General features: G+C 39.7%; 1 protein-coding gene across 1 annotated transcript in view; it reads left to right on the top strand.

Moving 5' to 3' along the window:
• LOC124803471 (dehydrogenase/reductase SDR family member 11-like) overlaps positions 1–25,668 on the top strand; it is a 51,206-nt gene that overhangs the window by 22,459 nt on the left and 3,079 nt on the right. The window contains exons 4-6 of the mRNA XM_047264662.1: positions 2,519–2,648; positions 7,980–8,109; positions 16,228–16,380. Of these exons, the coding sequence (XP_047120618.1) occupies positions 2,519–2,648; positions 7,980–8,109; positions 16,228–16,380 (413 nt within the window). The remainder of the gene's footprint in view (positions 1–2,518; positions 2,649–7,979; positions 8,110–16,227; positions 16,381–25,668) is intronic.

Consider the following 25,668-nt stretch of genomic DNA (forward strand, 5'->3'; position numbering starts at 1 on the left):
TTGCTTTGAGGATAGGGGAGGTACAACTTCGACAGTGTTTTAAGGAGTAGAGACGTAACTTTAAAACAAAAAACTTATAGTAAATTGTGATATACGGATGTAAGACCTGAGTCGCAAGAAGGCTGGACGGCGTGGAATATATACCTGTGAATTGTGGTATTGGAAGGAAATTCTTAAGAGTTTCATGGACTGCAAACAGTACGAATACAGAAGATAAAACCAGACTGTTGCTTCGACAGTATAATTCTCAAACAAAAGAAAAAAAACAGTCCTACTTTGGGGTCATTACTAGAAGACACCATTCGATGGAAAAGGGGGTAATACTGGGCAAGATCGGAGGCAGAAGAAATGGGCGCACAAGGATGAGATGAATCGACGGGGTCATAGCAGTAATGGATTCGAAACTGGAACGTCTGCAGGAGAAAATGCAGCACAGAAGAAATTAGCGTGCCTTAGTTCATGGGGTCATGGTTAGTGGGAATCGACTAAACAAATAGAGAGAGTGAGTGAGTAAGTGAGTGAGTGTGAGAGACTACATACCAGGTTAACATCGTTTTACTCGTTGGATTGATCCGAGAGGGCGAGCTAACGCTTGTCCATCTACCCTCTTACCTTTATCCATTTTTAACCAGTGTTACACGATGGAATCATTCCCTGCCGCATCATTAGTGTAAGTATGGCACAACAACTTTGATTTTGTAACACAAAGTTACGCATATCTTTGGTATTATAGATATTTCTAACCTACAGAACTCGTTTCAATGATTTTTGTTTAAGTTGAGTCGTTTTTCAATTAGGCAACAGATTCCATCTGCACAGTACGATTGATTTATTTTACGAACTTCTCACTACAGGCGACTTGTTTTGTTTTACCTGTGTTCTTTGTAGTTTAAATTCATAAATTTAATGCATGTTGGTTTTGAGGCACCTTTCTGATAAAACATCAGTTACAAATGATTTATGATGATTCCTTCAAAACATTTAAGCAATACTGAAATTGAAAAATAAAATATGAGCTTCATGAAATATAATGTAATAAATTTTTTTGTTAGTAAAGGAATTACAGTGTTACGTACTGTTTCAAGGTGTCAAAAGTGGGACACTTTAAACTAAAATCATGGACACAAATCCTCAGCGAGGCGACCAGTCTATTTATGCAGAGAATTGTTTAAAAAACTGAGAGCTTTCAAAGAACATGGTTTGCGTTCCAAAAGCATTACGCAGAATGGAAGAAAATTTATACTATCAGAATGTGTGAATCTATTGGATTGCGACTGATAAAGAGAAGTTTGCAAGTATTGGAAGCCATCAAAGATATCGTTGCATCGCATCTACTGGCCGGTGATGAAACGTGAATGTACAGAGTTGCCAGAAACAGTCTGAATAGCACTTAATGCTGTTGCAGGGTAAGTTGCGCTGAGAAATAATTCAGTACTTTGCGCCGTGTCCGAATAAAAGGCAATGGAAGTCAGGCCGTTGCAACTTGAGCGCGCAAACTCAAGAGGACAGCCAGAGACAGTGTCGCCAAACATGTTCGTTTGTTTCCCGAATACCGAGCAAGAGATCGACAGAATAAATAATCATGGGACGGTAATAAGGATCGAACCAGAGCCGAAGGCTGAACAGTCTCGAAAGTTGGCATCCATGTTATAACAACTGATACTAATTGAATCTGGCGGGCCGCTTGAATTTGCGCAGTCAAGGACATTCAGTGTTTACTATTTCGGAAAAGGAGCAACGTATCGAGTTCTTTTCTTAACAACTATTTCTCAACTCAGCCTACTCTCCAACACCCTCAAAAGCTTTTGAGATTGTTTCCGACCACACTGTATATAATCCAGAATAATAAAGGTCCAGGTAAAAGCGACGTATCTTCTTTCGAATGCTAAACAAATGTAAGAGGCAACCAGCAGCAAAAAAATTCATTATTTCTATTTTTGGAATAATAAGGACGCGGTTCTTGATTTTCTGTAATGTCGCTGTTCATAAATAGCGAGAGACTCGTTCACCTTTCGCATGCATAAAGGCGTCATTACCCGCAAGACATTACACAAGAATAAGAAAGCGAACCAAATTCACAATAGTAATGCCAAACCGCACGAATCTTTGGCAGCTAATCTGGCACCTTCTTACACTGGACCAACATCCCTTACCCATTGAACAGTTCAGAAGTGACACCCTCCGACTTTTACAGGTTGGACCCTGTGGAAGACAGTCTTCACAGTCTCAAATTGATAGTACTTGTGACATAAAGTGGCTGTGAAGACGTAGATACAACAGTATGCACTCGACTTCTTGTGACGAGGATTACAGAATCGGCTTAAACGACGATGCCCTGTCACTACACATAAAATTGTTCTGAGTAGCTTCATTGTATACAGGGTCAGTAACTTTAATAGCGTAAGCAATTCGAATGATGCTTTTTTTTTCGAATGATGTGTCAGTACACACGATTTCACTGCAGGCCTCGTCCTTCGCTTTATTGCTGACTGATCATGGCGGCATGCTGTGTTCCCAGCTGGACAGACAGCCGAGTGGCAGCACACACTGGACGTCAACGTCCTGGGGCTGTCCGTCTGCACGAGGGAGGCCGTCCAGAGCATGCTGGACAGGGGAGTCGACGACGGCTTCGTCATCCACATATGCAGGTCGACCTCAAAGCGTCTATAGCGATGTATTTTCGTCTTGTGACACTGTATAGAGGTATTCTTAAACATAGAGCCATTCAGCATTTAGCTTCCAATAAACGTCGACATCAGGTACCGCGTGAGATTCATTGTCTCGGGTACCTCAAAACCGCCCTAAGCTTGAATTCTGCACGGACACCTGCGAGAGCTCTGACATGAAGAACATTTCATGAGATACCTTAGGGAGGAACTAATAAGTTTCTTGACAGTTCTTGGATTACAGTACTCCTCTTCATCATGTAGCAAATACATGTTGCAATGTAAAGTGAGATCGGTTCAGAATTCTCCAGTGCCCAACTGTCTATTGTGATTCTCAAGGAATAATCCTCATACATTACTTTGGAAAACGTACAACCGAACCTGAACCCTATTATGCTTGATTCCTGAATCGTTTGAGACTTGAGTTGGCTGAAGAAAAGCATAGACTGGCACACAAAGAAGTGCTCTTTCACCAGCTTAATGTTCCATACCACGCATTAGCGATAATGGTGTGAACTGGGCTTTGAACTGCTTCCTCATTCGCGTTGTTCACCAATCTCAGCTCCAAGTTACTTTTTCCTGTTCCCTAAATTGAAATTTTTGCTTGTTTTGAAAGAATTTTCAACAAATGAAAAAGTGACAGCCGCAGTCAACGAGTATTTTCGCAGGGTCTGACAGAACTTCTTTCTATTGATGGGACGAAAAAACTGGACCAAGTGTGTGTCCCTCATAGGAGACAACGTCGAGAAGTAAGGTGAGTTGTTTACCGAGCAAACTTTTTTCCTTGTTTTCTTACTGCATTTAGTGTACCACCTCGTATTGCCACACAGCTTAAAATATATTGTTGCATTACCCCTGGTTTGACGCTAGTTGTTAGGTTGCAGTTATTCGGTAATCTTGAACTCTGTTTTTTCACTCTTGTTTTGTGGTGAGCTAACATAACTATTTGGGTTGGCACGTTCTCAGAGTAGAAAAATGAACATCTTTAAATACACTTTTTTCAGGATATGTGGATAATCTACCCAGCTACAAATCTAGAAATGATTTTTCGTGATATACAAATTGAATCTTGATTTGAAAAACCACAAGCAATGTCATCTCGTAAATACACTCTTTCAGATTTTCATACAGGGTTATGTACACGTGGCCGATACTTTCCCTGTTAGGCTTAGCTATACACAGCGTTTAGCTTTCATTATTACAAGACTAGCTACTTTGTTTACGATTCGGACAGTAGAATTACAGTTGATGATATCACTGTGTATTGTCGTTTAAGAATAATAAAATGATTTCCGTTTTCCGAATACTCTTTTTCTCGAAGTATTGGTACATATTTATAGCTGCTAAAAGAACAAACACTACCACACTTGTTACAAACAGTGTAGTGTTTACCCAGTTTAAGATAACACTTGAAGATGTGCAGTTGGTTATTTATTTTTAGAGTTTATGGTCTTGGTTTTCACTTAACTCTTGACTCCACTGTTAATCATTACTGTTAATCTGGTGCTGTTACTGTTGGTGGTAGTGCTGATGTGACGATGGTGATGGTGGTGGTGGTGGTGATGGTAGTGGTGGTGGTGATGGTAGTGGTGGTGGTGGCTCGGGCGGCGGAATATATATATATATATATATATATATATATATATATATATATATATATGTGTGTGTGTGTGTGTGTGTGTTGATGTGACGATGGTGATGGTGGTGGTGGCTCGAGCGGCGGCCATATATATATATATATATATATATATATATATATATATATATATATATGTGTGTGTGTGTGTGTGTTTGTGTGTTTGTGTGTGTGTGTGTGTGTGTGTGTGTGTTTGTGTGTGTGTGTGTGCGTGTGTGTGTGTGTGTGTGTGTGCGTGTGTGCGTGTGTGTGTGTATGTATGTGTGCATGTGTGTCTGAATGATTGACAGTCGGTAATGTCCTATGACAGCCGACCTCGTCTGAACTTTAGTTTTATCTGCACTTGATGCAAAATTTAACAACTGCGCAAGTTGTAAAATATCCATTACGATTATGTTTTGTTGTTGTTAGGCGTTTTCATTGCTCAATTTCCAACCAACGTCTCACGTTTCGAGAATGTCTAGAAGTTCTTGTATTTTTGCGTGTTTATTAACGAACATGAAAGCTGACTCTTATCTCCACAGTGTGCACTGGTGTCCAAAATTAAACCACTATTCCCCCGTTGTCTGTATAATTCACGATATAATCATAGCAAATGTCAACAGACGTCCATACAATCGTGATCTGCATGAACGATGACATTCCGGTAACGCCAACGATGACGTCAGAGGACCCATCAAACGAGGCAGTATATGTCGAGTAGTCCGACAACCGCGGTCGTGGTGTACTCTGTCGCAGGCGGTGCAGTGCGGCGCAGAGGAGTCGCCAATCAGACTCTGTGCAGTGGAGAGAGTGGAAGCGGGATAGTCACATTAACCAGTTGTCGGAATGTGTGTGAAAATGCGTTAAGCTGAAAAAAACGAAGAAAAAATGGTGCAGTTGTTTACGTTCTGTATTTTTTACATTGTTTCTACTTTACTGTCATCTGTTTATAGTGTTCTGTTGCAAAATTAACGCAACCTTGCATGATTTCTGTTTGTTGCTTGGATTTTTGACACCAGAGTAGATAAGACGTTTGATTGTCAGAAAAAAATATTTGCATTATAGACGGTTTTCTCGAATGAAGGAGTCGTTACAACGGATCTACTTTCGCTTCTCCTTAAAAGACAGCGTCTGTGAAAGTAATGTAGCATTCTGCTACCATGTAGAATTCTCATACATCTAAGGAAACAGGAAAATTAGAATTGCGCGAGACGGTATGGTACATAAAAAAGGTGGAGGTGTGGATTTTTGACCCCCGTCCAGCGATCCCCATGATAATTTCCTGTGGTTTCTCTGTTCATTTTCAGGCCTAAGCCAGAATAATTCTTTCAAGGCCACCATTGATTTCTTAACGTGATCATTTTAAACAGGACTAGTGTTTGTCCCTAGTAACCCCGATGTCGACGGGACATTAAAAGTTCTTCGCGTAGACCTGACGAAGTGCAGTGTGCTTTTTTTTGTCTTCACTTGAACTATAGAAACGAAGGCCTACAATTATTGTAACCTACAGATCTTCATAACCCACTCTATGTAGAGCACCATGCATTTTCATATATCTGTGTGCTAATCCATCGTGTGCCAAAACCATTGCCGAGTGGTGCTAAATACTATGACTTGCTCACTGTTGCGACCAACAACATGGTGAAGTGTTGGAACTAACATTCGTAACACTCATCAACCAAAAACTCCACAGAGGAACTCAATGTACAGCACATCTGGTGTATCAGTTCCCGCACCTGTCGAATCTATCAAACACACTCCTCACACCTAGTCCTCTGTTTCGCTCCCATGGTTGGTAGGGAGGAATCTGCAACTTCTTCAGTATCACACTGAAGTTTATGTATTTTAAGGAATGAAAACAATGAGAAATACAGACGTGTTCATAAGGGTGCTGTCACTTCAGTGCCAATACTACCCCTTCTAATTGCGTGTGATTATGTGTATGGCAGTAAATGATGTGATGGCAGTGGCATGATCACGCTTAATAAGTGAATTAAATTAGCCTTAAAACTGACAGTCTCCAACTGGGAGTACCGTCTGGGTTAGTCCCCAAGTTGTGACAAATCTCCACTCTGACTTGATCAAGATCGGTGTTTGGAGTCTAATTCTAGCAAGAGTAGATCATCCGGGTACTGACAATACTTTTATTATAAAAACAACTCTCGAAGAAACAATGCGAAATGATCATTCATTGGCATAGGACGTTAGCTGCTACTCATTAATCTTAATTTGAGATTTTATTCGACAGAAACATTTAAGTGGTTGACACTGTTTAACATCTAAGTTAAGAAAGCCCCTACACTTACTGGAACTGGCAGTAAAAGGCACTGAGATCAAAGAAATGGAGCGCTCGTATTCTGAAAGAGTGCCTATCTGCCGAGCCGTGGTGCGTATATCGCCGAATTGAATTCTGTGAAGAACAATTCTGGAACGATTATCTGTAAACTGCTGCCAGTAGTCGTAGAGACAAAGTGCTTTGCGTAGCTGAAAATTCTGACTACACAGAGGACGTCAAACGGCGTCTGCAACCTCCTGGGGTCGAGGCCACTTCCGTGAAATGACGAATTAAGAATTCTACTTCCTTATAAGCCAGGAGCAGAGACATTTCATAAATGTAACGTCGTAAAGTAGCACTCTGTAATGACTTCGTCTCCCCGAAGAAGCACAGGTACATACCTCTGTTCATAGAGAGACGAATGATGCAGTTCCTAGTGGCAACATCAGCTCATTCGAATCTAATGCTGAGACAGTTCTCTGACACCTCGCCAGCCATGTCTCAAAACGCTATCCACCCAAGTTTCTCACTCACCGACACTCACCAGAGAGCTCTCAAAATCGCTTTGTAGCCAAATATATCCTACCGACACCACCAAGAGACGCCCCCCGGCAGATGCGTCCAGTTAGTAAACCTCCCGTCGTTAGTGTGTATTCTCCTTACAGCCAATCACAGCCCCCACTACAAATTGAGTACCTTCCACTCTACACATCAAGAAGCTATCAGTCAACTTCTTACAGCTCAAGTTCAGCCCAATAGAAGTTTCTAGAACAAATTATGACCTCTCCTCCATCTGCAATTGAACTAACCGAATACGTTTCTGTGTCTTTTGGCAGAAATGCGGGATGGCACTTCGCATAAGAACTTCTTTCGGCCGTTAACACGCATTTGCGGCAGGCATCCCACGTACATTCCTTATGCTGAAAAACGCTGTTCGTGGCACTTGTAAGATTCTATGTCTACAATCTCATGCTTTCTGCGTCATCTCGCCTAAGCCTCCGTAGCGACCACAGGTCAATCAAGAGAAGTCCTTTCCACCGGACTCACGATGAGGCGACTGTCTTGGGCTGTAAACTATCAGCATTCTCCTTTTAGATCCATGAAACGGGCTTCCCAGCAGCATCCATGTCGATCACAGGTACCGTGAAGTCCCACTTTCGCCTTTCTGTCAGAAAATTACACTCTCAGTTTGCATCTCCACAGAAATGTTAGTATAAGGCTACCCAGCACCAACCAAGGAACGATTAATAATTCGATAGCTCCCGCCCCCCTAAAAACTGCGATCCCCTACTAAGTAAATGAAATACAAATTGTCAAAATTATTCATGTTTGGTGGTTAAATCCTGCCAAGTTACACAGTATATAATCTTTATCCACATAGTACAGGCAATACAAGTTTGTTTCTTTTTCTTGTTTTCAGTATAGCTGGTCACATCATGCCATTCGATCCATTGTACTCGATGTACTACGCCAGCAAACATGCTGTCAGGGCTCTGCTTGAAGGACTGAGGAAGGATCTGGTTGCCAGGAAGAGCAACATACGGTGTGGGGTGAGTTTCAAATGCATTATATTGTTACGTTTCGAAGCCTCCGAGCAGGACTGGTGTTTCATAATTTTGTGATTACGTAAATACACATTTCAATCATACAGAATTTCCAGTCTGGTAAACACACAGTTCAAACAAGTATATATAAATTGCAGGAAAGGGAATGGATTGAACAGAAACTTAAAAAGCTCATCATAAGCATCCAGGCTTCGTTATAGACATAGGAAGTTAATTAAATAAACCATTGCTAACACAATCTCACAGACGAATCTGCCACTATGGAGCAGACTGTGTGCCAATCTAAAACTTGCTGTCTGTCTGATCCAATGCTCCGAGTTTTTGACTCCAACCTGAAACCTAGACTTCGGTAGCAAGACTCCTACTGGCTGACTTACCCACACAGAATCCGTCTCCTTACTTCCGCAGTCCCACTGCCTTCCTCCACTCCCTCCTGCGCTCCAACCATCACAGAAGCTCTCCATGGGCACCTTGGTCCACTGGCCTTCCTGAAGGAATGAATAAGGGAACAAATGCAATGAAGTAATCTCCTGTTGTCGCATTCATCCAGTAAATACGGCTATCAAATATTAAAGTCATGTAACAGTAATTGTTTATTCCGTGCTTGGATTCAACAAATAATCGGAATTCTCAGGCCTAGTACGAAGAAGACACTGCTCAGCAATTAGACTTGCAGCAAGGACTTGACAATTTTATCTGCCATGCTGAAATCAGTGGTGGAAGAAGGCGAAGGTGGGCCCGCTTGACTTGTCAGTTTGCAGTTGAGTCTGCATGGTGCCGCGTGGCTGTTGACAGACAGCCGGTGGCTTTTATCTTCGCATTTCTCTGTAGCCGGCCGCGGCTTTACAAGCGACACTGAGAACAGTTCAATACGCATCATGTGCGATGTTTTCTCAGAAATCGTTCTGCAGTAGAAACGGTCACTCGACATTGGCACAGAGCTGCTGTCCCTTGCAAATCGATTGTTTGCTGTCTCCCAGAGTACATGTGATGAATTTTATCTGCAGTAATTTACCTGCAAGGGTGACATACAAGCTATATTTTTGCAGTTGTAGGTCAGGTAACAAGAACACAATCGGAAGAGTGGACTGAAAGAAGAACCCTCTGACAATGAACGGAAGCTGTGGATGTCACAAAATGACAGTAGATCTTTGGATGAATGCAAGGCTCAATCAGTCTGAAAACTGAATACGAGACAGTTTGAAATGTCGCATGAATGCCAAGTCAGAGTGCCCACTCCGAAACGCTGTCACGTCTTCACACAGAGTGCGCTCAAATCAACCAATTCCATCCCCTCGAAGGACCGTGCCCAAGAGTTTTCTTCTTCTTCCCCCCAATATTGTTTTTGATGGCGCTGAATTTCCCATAGTGTCACCATGTTAATGGTGGTCTCAGTTTCCACAGTAGCACAATAAAGGGCAGAAATTAAGTAGCTCCACCCTGTCATTCGACGTTACAGGCTGCCAACCACTTCGATCCCACTCCAGAGAATCACTCCACGGCGACCAGTATTGAGACAAGATGTTCCCACGGCAGTCTCACAAGACTCGATGCATCAGTCACTGTCTGCATCAAATTCCCTACATACTCACACGCCAGCTTTTCGTGAATGGGTTCTGGTTTCTGTTCTGTGCATTGCAGAGTCGCCAAGATGGCACCAGCTCAACAGAAGGTCCGTTAGTTTCTACTGGGAAGGCCTTTGAGGTTCCCACTCAGGTATATCAGGTACTTGGAAACTCGGTGTCGTCCATTAGCTGTCTCAGCCTTTTAATAGGACTCTCATTTCAGAGTGAAGTGAAACACAGTCACCAATTTTCAGAGGCTGCCGGGATAGTCCTAATAATAGTGTGGCTTAACGGGAACCCTATTGCTCAGAGCGTTGCACACTTTTTAGTACACACAAGAGGTCGTCACTTCACCGCTATTCAAATGTACTTCTCTGTAATCACATCCGTAATATCTTACATGGAATAAAAGGAACCACATTGTTGTCAATATTTTATCAACTTATCTTCAAAACTATATGCTTCGTCGGATGATAATCATTGAACACTTTTAGTAAATGAAGCCTGGTATGTTGCGTTCTTTCTATTCCACATCGCGTTGTGTCTAATTGTAAACATCATAGATTCGCGTATTTTACATCCCACTTCGCTGTGTTCCAAGGCCCTTTTCCCTCTCTGCTCCCGTCTATTCTCTACAATTCGTGTTTTAAATGCTTTTGTTTCGTAATTGGCAAACTGCTCTGTATGTGTGTGTGAGTGAATCTCTCGCTAACTATCTGAAAGAAAGGTTCTAATATTCTGGTTACCATCTCTGATATGGAATCGTCTATTGTTTCTCTACTCCTGAACGCAAATAGATCCTTGCAAATTACTTTTCTTATGTATGAGATTCCGATTAAGCTACAACACACCTAACCGTCTGTAAATTAGAATGTATGTCAATAATGGTTCACAGGAATACTCTGTCTTACACAATGGTTAACCGTTACGTAATGTAAATGTGCCCCTATCAGAAAAATGCAGCTTCTGAATTTATGTGAAACTCTGTAAATCAAAACTGATCTTAATTTCTCTCAAAATGTTCGTTTATGCCCTACAGTTGTTCCTTGTTTGGCAACGGGTAACTCGGCTTTGTTCTGACTGCACTGCAAGAATGATGGGCTGAAATAAATCACTGTGCAGCAGTTTGCCTGTTCATTTTACTTGTCAGACTGATTTTTGCTAATTAAACTATTTTTCCTTTTTTTTAAAATACAGGATTCGCTGTCCATGCAACAGTGAAAGGCATGACGGTGCTGATCTTCTATCTATCACATAATACTGAGGCTTCACTATTAATAACTATTAACCAAAGGGTTCGCCAGCTGGTCTCGTACTCCTCCACAATAATCCTTAGATGTTAAGCAATTTGGAGGAATCCGTAATGTAAATTTGTAATTGTTTTCTTCTTAGCGTCAGTAGGTGAACCAACTGCGGCGTCATAACGTTGAGATGATAGAAACAGTAAATTTCTTTAAGATTTTTCACGGGGAATATAAGAAACAATTGGAATATTTCCAGTACTAGTATCCCTGAAAGCAAATTCACTAGAATGTAATTCTCGTCATAAGATATCTTTCAGTTCTTCAGGTATATGCTTCTTATTAGCTTGTAATGTTCCCAAGAGAGTTTTCTTGTGATTCCTCCATAGATCTTCGGCCAAATCAGTTGAATCGTAATATCTGTCTGTGGTGACATGTCACCCTGATTTATGTAGAGGAACCACCAGGCGTTTGACCACAGCTGCAGCGGAATTTTGTTGTTTTGCACCATCATTTCTTTTCCCAGCACAAGGCTCCATGCTGAGAACATATCTGGTTTTAGCGTCTGTGAGCATGCGTATAAGTAAACCGTATTTACCAGGTTTTCCCTTCATGAAGGTCTTGAAGGGACGCTTGCCGTGGAACAATGAAAAAATTTCATCAATAACAATGTGCATCCCAACAAAATAATATTTTCGCAGTCATTAATTTATTTTATGAAAAATTACTCCTATTGCAGCAAAGTTATCAGGTTTCCTGCGATCGCTTCTCGACTCTCTACTATCAGCTGCTGGAAAGTGATTCGGCTCATGGTAACAGAATAAACAAACCTTCCTGAAGTGTAGGACCATTAATTCGTAACAGATGACTTACTGTCATTCTCCTTCCCCATAATAAAAATAAGTCCTATATACGCCATGAGTTCAATACTGTCTGTCTTGGGTATTTTCTGCCTCAGTGCCTCTTCATTGGTACGCTTTATTATGATGTTGACAATTTCTGGAGATAAAAAATTTCGAATGATTCTCTTGTTGTTCCTACTTTACCTTCGCCTTTATGCCTTCTCATTCTGACTATGTTTTGTGCCACTAGTCTTCTAATGTGAGGAGGTTTGGTGCTAAAAAAATTTCCAGTGCTTGTAATGTACTTGTCATTAACTGGCAGCTGCCTTGTCATCAGTTTTAGGTTCCCAGTCTTAGGTTCTCCGTCACTGTCCATATCCTCGCGCACAACACATACTTCTTCAGGTTCACTAACTAGTCGTCAGTTTCATCAAATTCAACTTGAGAATCTGTAGATTCTTCCAGGATCTATGGTATTCCTCTGTCACTAAGTGACTGTCGCTACATTTTCAATCACAGTTGTATCTAACACTGAACTAAGTGCCCTTGAACAGGAAACAATAAAGACCCAAACGGAAATCAATCATTGTTGAGACCATTGTTGTTGTCAACCCAGAGACACATACTTTCCCCGCGTTCTAAGGTCACACCATGCTATTATTTGTGGAGTAAGACGACTGTCGTGGGAAGTCGCATTACTATCAAGAGCGGAAGACTTTATGAACATCTCACTTAAACTTAAATTTTCCGATTAAACTTAAACGAGAAATGTTGAAGAATCATAGAATCTGGGGGAAGACTTCATTAAAGACAATAAATATTTTTTTTACAAAATTTTAAGAAATAAAACACCTGACTAGATTTCAATATTTCCAAAAGGAAGGCATAAAGTAACGTATCCCCCCAACCCTTTGGTATCGGTCAAATACAGTCTATAAAGCTTTTACAGGGCCTTCTGACTGCAAGCTGCAGTTATTTCCGTGCTGTGCTATTTGTAACAATAGTAATAATTGCCACTGGAAAGCTTCGTTTATGTTTTTTATATTGAACAACACGACGCATCATCGATGTCCCTCCTAAATTGGTGCTTCAGACTATTTAAACACTTTGAAATACATACTTTGAGGGTGTGTTGTGAATAATTAGATCCAGTGTCTCTATTTGAATGCCAACGTAGACATATTTTTCTGCAGCTATAGGCCTGGATAGGGTAGTTTTACGACATCGAATTTTCAGGCCTAATTTCTAAAATGACGACTGTTGACCTTTGCCTTGGGGTGCATATTTCAGACTTTGGTCACTAATTTAACGTCTGTATATATGTGGAAATTAACTCACACTTTCTTTTACACTGCGGTGTTGCAATGTTGCAACATCAGACAGCGTTTTAACCTCTAATAGAAATGTAAATTATGCATTTTTCGTGCTGCTGCTGTTTTTTAATTGACACTGGAGCCATCTATTGTCGTAGTACAAAGATCTAACTATGGACTCGACGTTACAGTGCAGTATTCTGCTAGTGATAGGAGGAATTGGGATTTGCAATTATTTCGCGTTTTCTGGGTTTGTGGAGTCGCATTTAAGCTACAGATCACTTTCAACAAATACGAATTTTTAATTTTTTATTTACATTTTCGAAGCAAATGCTGATTTTTAATTATTTACAGAGAAATATCGCTTTTCATGCAACCATCTGGTAAGTAACAGGAGCAAGTAAGATGTGAAAATGGACTTGCTCTTATTTATGTTTTCAGACGTTGTGGGATAGTATTTAAGGTAAAAATCTCATTTTCAGTGAATAAGAATTCCTAATTTATTACTTATATTTTAGATGAAATGTCGGTTTTTATTTGTGAATTAAGAAGTATGCAATTTACTCGTTCCAGTATTCCACAGCGAGTGATACTTAGCTACCAACGTGAGGACAGGCGTAGGCAGTCCTTAAACGAATTTTTGGAAGTTAGTAATGCATGTGAACAGCAGTCGAATCTCGCTCCCACGAATGCAGGGGGTGCTCAACGTGTGTGTGTGTGTGTGTGTGTGTGTGTGTGTGTGTGTATTGGGGGGGGGGGGTGCTTAATGCAAAATTTCCACAGTGGCAGTAGGTGTGCACAGGCCCTCTCCTCCTTGACCTTGGGACGAGCAGCGTGAGATGCTTCCTCGAATGACTGGAGATAAGGAAATACTGATGTTGACATCAGTAAAATATGAAAAGCTCAACTGCGTGATATTTCCCAGACTGACCTCTAGGTTGGACTCAAGGTTGTCTCTTTCTCTCCTTGCCCTACTACTTCTAGAATGGACCAACTTTGTGTTATAAGATATTTGCATTTAAATTTTACTAACTCAAATGGAAATGAGATTGAAATGAGGAAAGCAGTGGTGTAAGTGGCTATGATACTGAGAATTTTTAAAAGTAAATTATAAAATTATTTAGACAAGATGAAAATACAGCTGGATAAATGCAGTGGTCAATAATACAATTATGCTGTATCTATGAATGGCAAATACACAGGTTTGCAATCAGGAAGTAAAGCATTTTACCTAGATACTGAGTTTACATGTTGTTCATTACGCAACAAAATTTGCTACGAAATGATTCCGTCATGAATACATAGGAACTGCAACAGTTTTACGACAAAGGGCCATGAATGTATGTGTTCTTCAGTGATTACGTGTTTCAGAGATGACAAATAAAAGAAACTGATGAACTAACAGACGTGTTAGGCTCTGAGGAAACTGTGCCCAACTAGATGGACTTCCAAATTTGATTCATTCCTGCTAAACAGAATTTCATACACATTTTGCAATGCCTATCCAGTACAATTACGTGGAGCAACGAAAGAAGAGATAGAAGTAACTTTTAATTTGTTAATGGATGGAGACATTTGAGTTTGTCCTGCCTCTTGTATTCCACATTAGGATTTTGGAAAATACTGACTTAGTTTCTAAACTACCGCATTCTTCTACTACTGATCTTTCTGAGCGCGGGTTGCTATTCTAGATTTGTTCCTCCAGACACATTCAACAACCCCCGCCCACGAAAGTTGGTTGCAGTATTCCTGGGATATTGTGTGTGTGTGTGTGTGTGTGTGTGTGTGTGTACCCACGAGCACAAAGCTCTGGCCCTGTACTTCCGTTTCACTCTCTCGCCAGATCAGCTACCTAAAGACGCACATAGAAATAATTTTACCCATGTTTCAGAAAGAGTGCCTAAAAGTAGTGCAACGAGTCTTTATATAATTTTACTTACGTAACATAACTTACTAACAGCTATGGATTTCTCAAGACATTTGGCCGAGTAATGCATGTATAAGTTCTTTCATTATCTAAGAACACACACCATTCTGTGGATGCACTAAACACTTACTCGAAAGCATCTGTCTCACAATACTTATATACGATTGGAAAAATAGTAGCTCGTTAATCAGACTGAGTAAGATCAGGCTTGAACTTTAGTGTACATAAGCCAAACATACGCATCTCACTAATTAAATTGTGTAATTGAAATTATTCTCTGTTTATGAGTTTAACACCTCGTGAAAAGTGAATCTGACCTAACAACTCTTCTTTACGTTTTCTAGACTGAACAAGTCATGTAATTTATTGGTAAAACCTGTTGTAAAACCTTTATTTCACAATGTATGAGGGCTAATTTGGACAGTAAGGAATGATTGGTCGCGAAATGGAAACCACAGTGAAAATCCGATCAGACTTTGCACAAATATGTAGGGCAGTGTCTCTAGTATGCCAGTAGATAGTGTCAAGTTGCTCTTTCTAGTTCTGAGCGCACAATGAGTGCATAACGATGCCCAGAGAATGGTGACTTCCACAAAATATGATGCGTGCCGGGAGTTTTTGGCCTGGTTACATGCAACTCCACGTAATGTAACTGTCATGCATTATCTTTTTTATGAAAGTTTCCGACCGCACACTTCACTTCAAGGACAGTGAGGACCCTCCTGCAGCGTTTTCCATGGGAAGTGTTTGATCACCCACCATACAGCCCGCAATTTGTTCCCAAAGATTTTCGTCCCTGCTCAGATGAACTGCCGGCTATGAAGAAAACATTTTGACACAGACAACGAGCTCCAGACCAGAGTAGAAAATTGTCGGAAAACACAGTAAGCTGCCTTCTTGATGAGTGTATTCTAAAGTTGGTACAATGCTAGAACGGACGTCTAAGTCGGAGCGGCGACTATGTACAGAAGGAGGTGGAAGTTGTAACTAACTGTTGTAAAACATTTTTGATTTTCACTGTGGTTTCCAGTTTGTGACCGATTGCTTCTTACTTTCCCAATAACCGTCGTACGTTTAATATACTTGAACTAGGATAATAAGTTTGAGAAATATATAAATGATCCTTAAATAAATTATAAATTTCAAGGGCAAATAAAACAGTTTTTTAAAACTAAGTAATGTCTTCTGTTTGTTAACCTTTGATTTTCGTTTTAGGAAATATCGCCAGGAATTGTGAAAACAGCTATATATAATAACTTAAAAAAGTATTCGCTTGAAGCACTAGAAAATATGCATACGCCTATGATGGAACCTGAAGACATAGCGGATGCAGTTATCTATATGTTATCGCAACCTCCACATGTTCAAGTACGTACTGACAATGGCCATAAAAGATGCAGATAACATTTTCTGTGTATAAAATATTTATTTAATTAGGCATTTCTCCTTCCTACGAAAATTACAGACTATCATAGGTAATCCAACATCTTGCACAGGTTTTTTACACTAAAAATATAGGTGTTAGAAGTTTGATAAAAGTTTCATTAAGTTTTATAATGTTAATAAATAAAACATTGGTTGCTACAAACGCACACAGCCCATTTCAGATAAATATTAAATTTACATCAAGGGCCAATAATAATAATAATAATAATAATAATAATAATAATAATTGAAGATCCACCTCGAGATACGATAACAGGATGTAGAATATTGACAGTGTAATAGCGCTTATGAGGAATTTATGTGATACAGATGAAAGTGACGTAAGTGGAAACAAGTTATTGGGTAAGAAACAAAGTAGCATATTTAGTTCTGCTGATTCAAAAGGAAATAAAGGAGTGTATGAAAAGGATGAGAACAATAGGACAGAATTTTCTTCTGTTCACCAGTCAAAAAGAAAAGAAACTTTGGTCGGCAACATTACTACGATCACTTAGGAAACCCTGCGAGTTATTGTTAAATGTAGCAGTATATACCAGCAGTAAAATACCACTATTTGAGCACAAGGAATGCAAATGGACTGCTCTATAAAAGACTTTAACTGAAAAGTGGGTAACCAACTGTGTCAGTCCTCATTTCGATGACCTCACCAATGATTTTCGCATGTGAAATATTCGCACTCTTTTAATACACAACATTCTATTTCCTTTTACCCAGTCCCTCTTAGTACCGATGTCATTGTATTCATCATCTCCCCCTCACTGCTACGTCTCCTTCCCATGTCTACTTCTTCTCCCATTGGACATTCTCCTGTCTGTCTCTCTCCGATTGTCATTGTCATCATACTCTTCTCTCGCTCTTCCTTACGACTGTCTCCTCCTTTCACTTTCATTGTCTCTTGTGTCACACTGCCATTGTTATCTTTTTTTTCAGCCTCCATTGTCTCCTCTACACTTGTGTCCTTGGGGGTGGTTTCCCTGAGGCTTTGGTCTCTAGACTAGGAAACTTAAAAGCGTGGGTGATGTGGGAGAAAGTGGGCAGTCTTTTCTTGTTAACTTTATTGATTGGGAGGGAGGATGGGAACGTTCCAGACCTCTAAGCCTATGTGTGGTTCCACTCATCTCTCTTTCTGCTTTCCATTGTCTCCTCTCTCTTTAGTTCCCACTATTATAACATTCATCCATCTCTTCCTCTTTCGCTGCCACATCCCCCAACTCCTGTCCCTCTCTCTCTTTTCTAATGTCAGTGTCTCTCTGCTACTGTCTTGCAGCACAAGAAAGCGTGAATATGTTCTCATGCCGAAAACTTTTGGTGGGGAAGGCGGAAAATGGACTGAGGCAGCTGGTTCCCCACTTCTCTCTGAATATTTTACAGAGTAAGCGTATTTGTCTTTTCTGTGCTCCGACAGAAGAATTGTCCAACTAATTCCCTTCTTTGCCCTGTTAGAGCAGGGTGTGCTGCTCGTATAAGATGAAGTCTGTATCTCAGTAAAGTCTTGACATTTTACTTATATACTTCGACGTATTTACATACTACCACACATATCGTTTTCCGTCCAATATACGTTCACTTTACAGTCCTTTACACAGAAGAGCTCAATATTTTTAGGCTACACCTACAGTATACCAAATCATGCGGTGTTTGAAAGTACAAAAAAATTCGTGCAATTTTTTGTAAGGTGCTTACGGTGTTAAGAAGCACCAACGAATACTTTCCAGCTCGAGATAGTGACGTCAGAACCCTTGCCATGCGGTCTCTACGTCAGTTAAAACTACATTTACGCCTCAGTTCAGATGTTTTACTTATGTAGGGTGAATTTAAACCTCTGGATCCGTGTAAGACATGTTAAAATCGAAGAAAGGTTTAGAAATTCCCAGAGAACATCATGTTAAGGACATATGGTAAAATTTTCAACGATTTACCATTACAGAAGCGGCCAGCAGCACAACTAGTAGCAAACTTTTGGTGCCCAAAAACACAGTGTTTAGGGGTTCTCCCAAGTACAGCCATTGAACAAAGACTAAAGTAATAAATTCCACACTAGACTACACCTGATTCTAAAGAACCATACAATTTACTCAATAATGTGAACATTTTAATTATTATCAACAAAATAGCCTGTGTCATAGCTAAATTTAACCATAGATCATAAAGCAAATAACCATAAAAGGAAATCTTAAGGAAAACAAATTTTCAACATCAATCCAAATTAAAGAGATAATACAGACATCAACAGAAACTTTTCTGGGTATGGTGCCATTCTAAAAAAAGCGGATAACAGCAACACAGCAGTTATTGTGTATCGAAGTGACTACAATTCCAACCCAATCGAATTTTTTGTATCTAACATTATCACTGAACTAAAAAGAGACCACACCCCTAAATTATAACGGTCAGCTGAAAAAATTCTTAAATTTTAAATTTTCTACTAACCATTAATGAAGCCCAGTACTGTGTTGTAATGAATAAACAGTCCAGGAGGCTAAGGTCTCAACCTAGGATTCACAAAAGTGGTTATCCTATATGTCCAATTGTAAATGTTATAAACAAGCTACGACACAAAATACCACAAATCTTAATAATACACTGAAGAAATATTAAACTATCGAAAACATCTTTTCAATTAAAATTATTTTTGTGTTAATCAGCAACATTAAGTATCTAATAACGCTAGACACTGCAGTATTTGCCTCCATTGACATAGTAAACGTCTACAGAAATATATTCTTCAAATACAACCTGTCAGTAATACAAAAGATTTTTATCAGGTACAGAAAAGCTAATCAATGGAGAAATTTCAGAACTCAGGATATCGCTTGAATTAATGTTGTAACATATATTTTTATTCAATGGTAAGTATTATACACAAGATACTAGTCTGGCAATTTATAGTAACCTGGTGTGTTTGCTTGCAGGCTTATTTGTACATAACCTACAACAAAAACTATTAACTCATCCACAATATCCCGCCAAAATTATGTGGTATAAAAGATACGTGAGTTACACAATGGCACATTTCACTGGTCCAAAAGAAGAAGTAAATAATTTAGTTGATGACATGAATGAAATGTACTTAAATATCAGTATCACAGTTGAAGATCAGGGACATGAAGGAATTAATTCGATTCATACGACTATTTTCAGTATTTGTAGTCACAAGACCAAGCATACCTCCCAAACATATAGAAAATCCACCACTGCTGATGTTACAATTACCAATAACGCATACCATCCTGACCAACACAAAATCTATTCAGGTCATATTGTAAGTGCACGCTATGCAACACCATCAGTGAAGCAGATGAATGTAAATAAATGAACATACTTAAATCTATAGCCGAAAATATATAACAGTTCCCTCATAAACAACCTAGTTGAAAAATCGAAAGTTAACTTAGGCAACTACCACCGCCATCAGAAGCCAAGAAATAAACGCCAAAATTTGCCCGCCTTACATTTCTTGACAAAGTGTCATACAAACTTACAAATCTTTTCAGACCACATATTATAACGAATACCGTTTCACACAGTCATTAAACTACAGAATAAGAGTTGTTCACACTAATACAATGGAGAGTGGCATCGAAAGCGTGACATGCTCCTGTTCTTGCTTCTGTACAGGACAAACGGGAAAATTTTTGCAACGTGCTACAAAAAATTTAAAGAAGACTTTGGATGCAAAAACTTAAATAAGCCCCGATTTGCATCGCATATTGCTCATCATGAACACTCTATTGGTAATATCAATAACAATTTGTGCCCCACATATTATAAACAAAGGGTTATAGGAGATATATACATTCACAAGCTAAAATCATCTCAAAGAATCCTTAACAAACAATGTGAATTAATGTAGAACTTTTTCTTTCAGTATTTTGAAGACATCCCAGACCAAAACAGAAAAGGACTAGAATGAGAAAAGGCTTAAAAATTTGGAATGAGGATATAATGAAAGCTGTCAAAGAAAAACAGGATGCATATATAAAATACTTAAGCAACCCCACTATTGAGAAGAAACAATACTATACGGAGAAAGGAAATAACGCTACACGCGTAGTAAAGAAAGTACATCAGGAACAGTGGGATAGGTTTATTTCTAATATCGAACATGATATCCATGGAAGACTACAAATGCCAAACAAGGTTTTAAAAGCATGAAACACACCAGAAAGAGATAAAATACAAATAAATTGTGTTGAAGAAGAAGAGTGGATAAATCTGTACAGCGAATTGTGGTATGATCATAAAGCACAAGAAACAGAAACTGAACAACTAGAATAGAAAGGATTAGATGAAATCAGTCTGACGAATTAACATCTGCACTAACATCACTTAAGAACAGAAAAGCAACAGGAAAGGACGGCATTAAAACTGAATTATTACAATATGGAGGAATGATGCTACCAACGACTGCTACATCTCTTCAACCAATGTTGGAAGAAGAAGAAGAGTATTCCCAACGACTGGACAACAGCTACAATGATATCAATTTTTAAAAAAGGAGATAAAAGCCTATGCAATAATTACAGAGGAATACGTTTACTGGACTCAGCATACAAGGTGTATGCTAAGATTTTAAATACAAGACGTAAAAACATAGCAGAATCAGTAATGACTGCATGAGGAACAAATGGGTTTTAGAAAAGGACACTCCTCAATAGATGCGGCTTTTATTCTACAACAAATAATAGAAAAACGAAGAGAGTGTAATAAGTCAAAATACATCGCTTTTATTGACTTTAAAAAATCTTTTGTCAATATCAATCGACAGAAACTTTGGGAAATAATGATGAATCGCGGATATCCAAAGCATCTTGTAAATGTATTAAGAAGTTTATATCAAGACACAAATATCAGCCTAGATCTCAATGGTGAAACAACTAAGGAGATACCAACTAACAGAGGGGTACAACAAAGTTCTGCATCTCTCAAACTTTGTCCAACACCAACATTAATGAAATAATACATATATGGAAAGCAATATTTCATAAAGGCTTCTCCCTAGACAGAAACATTCTTTTAATTAATTTACTATGTGCTGATGAGGCAGTGATCCTATAAGATAAGGAAGACGACCGTCAGAAAGGAATCTACTCGCTAAAACAAATAAGTGAAAAATTTACCATGGAACTTTCAAAAAAAAAAAATAAAATAAAACTAAGACAATGGCCTTCATGGGGAAAGAACCAATCGTGACCAAAATACTGATAGACCAGAAGATTTTACCACAAGTGAACCATTTCAGTTGCCTTGGATGTAAAATGACACATGGCTACAACAGAGATATTGAAATGAAGCTAAAGAAAATTCAATTGGGTATGTGGAACAGTTAAGAGGTACCTAAAAAACAAAACCAGGAAAGACACTCAAATTAAATTTTACAAAACTGTTGCAGTTTCCACACTGCTCTATAGAAGTGAGACCTGGATGATTACCAAGAAGCAAGAAAGCCGGGTTGAGGCACAAGAAATGAAATTCCTTAGAGGTGTTAAAGTTTGAACAAGAGAAGGCAGGCTAAGAAATTAAGTTATTAGAGAAGAACTGCAAATCTTTAGACTCAATGATAAAATTCGAGGTTACAGAAGAAAATTTAACGAACATCAACAAAGAATGGAGAGTGAGAGACTTCCCTAAAAGACTAGAAATTATAAGTGCCATGGGAGAAGAGAGCGAGGAACACCTCGACAGAGATGGGTGCCATAACAGGCAATTCCTGCCTAATACTGAAAGAGAAATGAAGGTGATAAGAAATATTCATCCTCTTGCATAAATTATATTCTCATAGTCACATAACAAATATGGCGTACTGTAACCCATTTGCCCTTTAATTACATACTTAATATTTCACTTTGTTTGTTTGTCTCTTGTGTGACTTTTTAATCCATATTAGATGTACATTGCCAATATAAGAACATACTTGCAGCTAGGAAAACTGACTTAAATATGTTATCTGTGCTTGTATTCTCTCATGAAGAGCCCTTTGCGCCGAAGATCATGAGTAGGAAAGACAGACATCTACCGATTTCATATTCTTTGTAATTACATCCAGTGTTTCCCTTCTGTGAATAAGTATCAAACCAGGCGTAGTTAACTATTATGTATAATCGATAATGAGCATTGTGGGAACGTGTTTACTCTGGATATCACCATGCAGTGCACTGTAAGTACCCATAAAATAACAACCTTTCCGTTCTGTTACTAATTACAAAATTTTCGTTATCTCTGCTAGCACTATCACCACGTCGTCTATATACATTTGGTGTATGACATAATGTTGATGTAATATGTACATTACGTTATGAACCTGCAGTGGCTCGAAAACTAGTTGATAGTACAATAACTCGTATCAAAACTCCAAAAAAGCAACTGATTGCATATTTATATCCAAACAAATCGAAAACTCATTGATTAAAGGAGAACATGTGCCCGCCTCTGATGTTTTCGCTGTCGACTTGTCCATCCGATCAAAGCGTAAACTGGCTATGTATCCCACTTGATACAGTCTTTCTTTTGCCCGATGTACTTGTAGCCACACTCACTCTGCTTAGTTGACAGTCGGGATACAATACATGGTGACAACTGTTGAACTATATGAAATACCGTTCCACATAGACATTAAAGTACAGAATAAAATTTTTTCACATTAATCCAGCGAAGAGTGGCATTGAAAGCCTTGTAGATGCAAATTAACATGCTCCTCTTCTTGCTTCTGTACAGGACGCAAAAACTTAAACAAGACCAGATTTGCATCGTATATTGCTCATCATGAATACTCTTTTGGTAATATCAATAACAATTTGTGGCCCACATATTATAAACAAACGGTTACAGGAGGGATTTACATTCACAAGCTAAAATCACCTCAATGAATCCTTAACCAACAGAGTGAATCAATGTAGAACTTTTTCTTTCATGATTTTGAAGACATCCCAGACCCAAACAGGAGAAAGCCTGTAGTAAGAAAAGGCCTAGCAACCTGGAATGTGGATATAATTAAAGCTGTCAAAGAAAAACAGGATGCATGTATAAAATACTTAAGCAACCCAGCTATTGAGAAGAAACAATACTATACGGAGAATGCTGATGCATAGCAGGGATAATCCTGTAAATGCGAATACGGCATTAGTAATGTGTTGCTTAACACAGTCACATCAATAAAATATCTTGGCGTAACAGTGCAGTTGGAGCTGAAATGGATTCAGTAGCTCAGACTGGTAGTAGGAAAGACGAATAATCGACTTCATTTCATTTGGAGAATTCTGAGAAAAGTTGTTCATCTGTAAAGCAGACGGCGTACAGAATGCTAGTGTGATCCATTCTCGACTACTGCTCAAGTGTTTGGGATGCCCAACAGGCCGGATTAAAATAAGACATGGTACCAGTTCGGAGCGTGCTGCTAGATTTGGGACCCTTAGGTTCGATCAACACGCAGCTATTACGGAACTGAAATGGGAATACCTGGAGGGACGACGACCCTGTTTTCGTCTACTGCAGATCAAGTCTACTGTCACCAACGTACATTTTGCTTAAGGGCCACGAAGATAAAATGAGAGAAATTCGGGGCTGTAACGAGGCTTATAGGCAGTTGTTGTTCCCTCACCCTTTATGCGAGTGGAAGGAGAGAGGAAATAAGTAGGATAGGAAATGTATATTACGGTAGTTTTCTGAGAACACACACACATGCAGAATGTGGTAGAACGACGGTGAACCACGAATGGGCCGCAACGTGGTGGACCTTACGCCTCATCACAGAATGGTGAAGCCCGAGGCTTGCCCACTTCGTGAAGCAGGCTAGGCGCGATTTGTGGCAGATGAGAAGACAGAGCACAATGCTGGTGCACGCACAAGTGTTTGCATCCTTCAACAAGAGCCACAACAGCAGGCAACTCCCAGGCGTTCCCTCATTAACCGAAGCAATCACGATTGCAGCGGGCACTGGATCGTCGTGACTGGACCTTGGATCAATGGAGAAGTGTAGCCTAGTCGGATGAATCAAAATTTTTTGCGTCACCAGGTTATTGGTCGTGACGACCTCTTCGCTATGGATAGAGGCCGGTTGGGGTAGTATTGTTCTGTGAGGGACATTTATCTCGGCTTCCATGGGACTGTGGAAGTTATTGAAGGCACCTTCACAGCTGTGAACTGCGTGAACGTTTTTGTGGATCACCTACATCCCTCCTTGCCTGACGTACTCCTCGACGGCGGTGACATCTGGCAGGGCAGTAGGATAGCTGTCCGTGTCACAAGTCCAGAACCGTGCTAAAGTTGTCTGAGGGGTGTTACAGTGCATTCACATGACTCTCCTGTCTTGATCATCAGTTTCAACTGATCTGAAACATCTAGGACATTGGGCCCAGATTCGTTCCCAGAAACAGTAGGTTTGTAATTTGTGGCAATTGGCTGACCTGTGCATTGCTATCTAGCGCCACATACCTGCAGAAACCTACCAAGAACTTCAAAATTCCATGGAACGCTGAATGGCTTCTGCATTGCGCTTCAAAGGTGGACCAATACGCAGCTAAGCAGCTGGTCCTAATATTACGTCTCATCAGTGTAGGTGTTTCTATGAACGCTGTTGGGGATTTACAGGAATTACATAAATGATTGAGCCGTTCTCAGTCCACGCTCGATTATCCCCGTTCTCTTTTCATCTCACCTGCCAAGACTTAGAAGAGCGTGAAGAGAACAGATGGAGATACAGTTCTGTCTCACTCTCAATAAAGGAAAGTGCTGTGACATTGAAATGCATTACTTGCCCCAGCATTATTACAATTGTTATATTTGTTAAAAATAAAGTTATTGTGATTTGGATTCTTGACATTGAGTTGACTCTGAGCAAGGCAGGGTTGAAGTTACGTCCGAACCGTACTTCTTTAACATCAAAGACATCGCACATATTCTCAGCAGCTGCCGGGCGGGTGGCCAGAATGTCGGAGCGAATGGGCATCAGTGAGCAGCAGGGACACCCAGCGTTGCTCTCTAGATGATTAACCGCGAGTGTGGGCCATATACTGCCCCAGAAAATCAGCACGGACACTTAGACAGCAACAATTTTAATTAAAATGAAATTGTAGCTTGAGTATGGGGCTGACTGAAATAAGAAAACAGGATTTTAACACTAACTAATACTGTAAAATAATATCAAAGGTACGCAGCCTAAGAGGATGGCTGTCTAAAATATCTTTTCATATACACGCTGGTGGACTCTTGTTG

This window comes from Schistocerca piceifrons, chromosome 6 (genome assembly GCF_021461385.2).
Source record: "Schistocerca piceifrons isolate TAMUIC-IGC-003096 chromosome 6, iqSchPice1.1, whole genome shotgun sequence".
In the NCBI taxonomy this organism is placed as follows: domain Eukaryota; kingdom Metazoa; phylum Arthropoda; class Insecta; order Orthoptera; family Acrididae; genus Schistocerca; species Schistocerca piceifrons.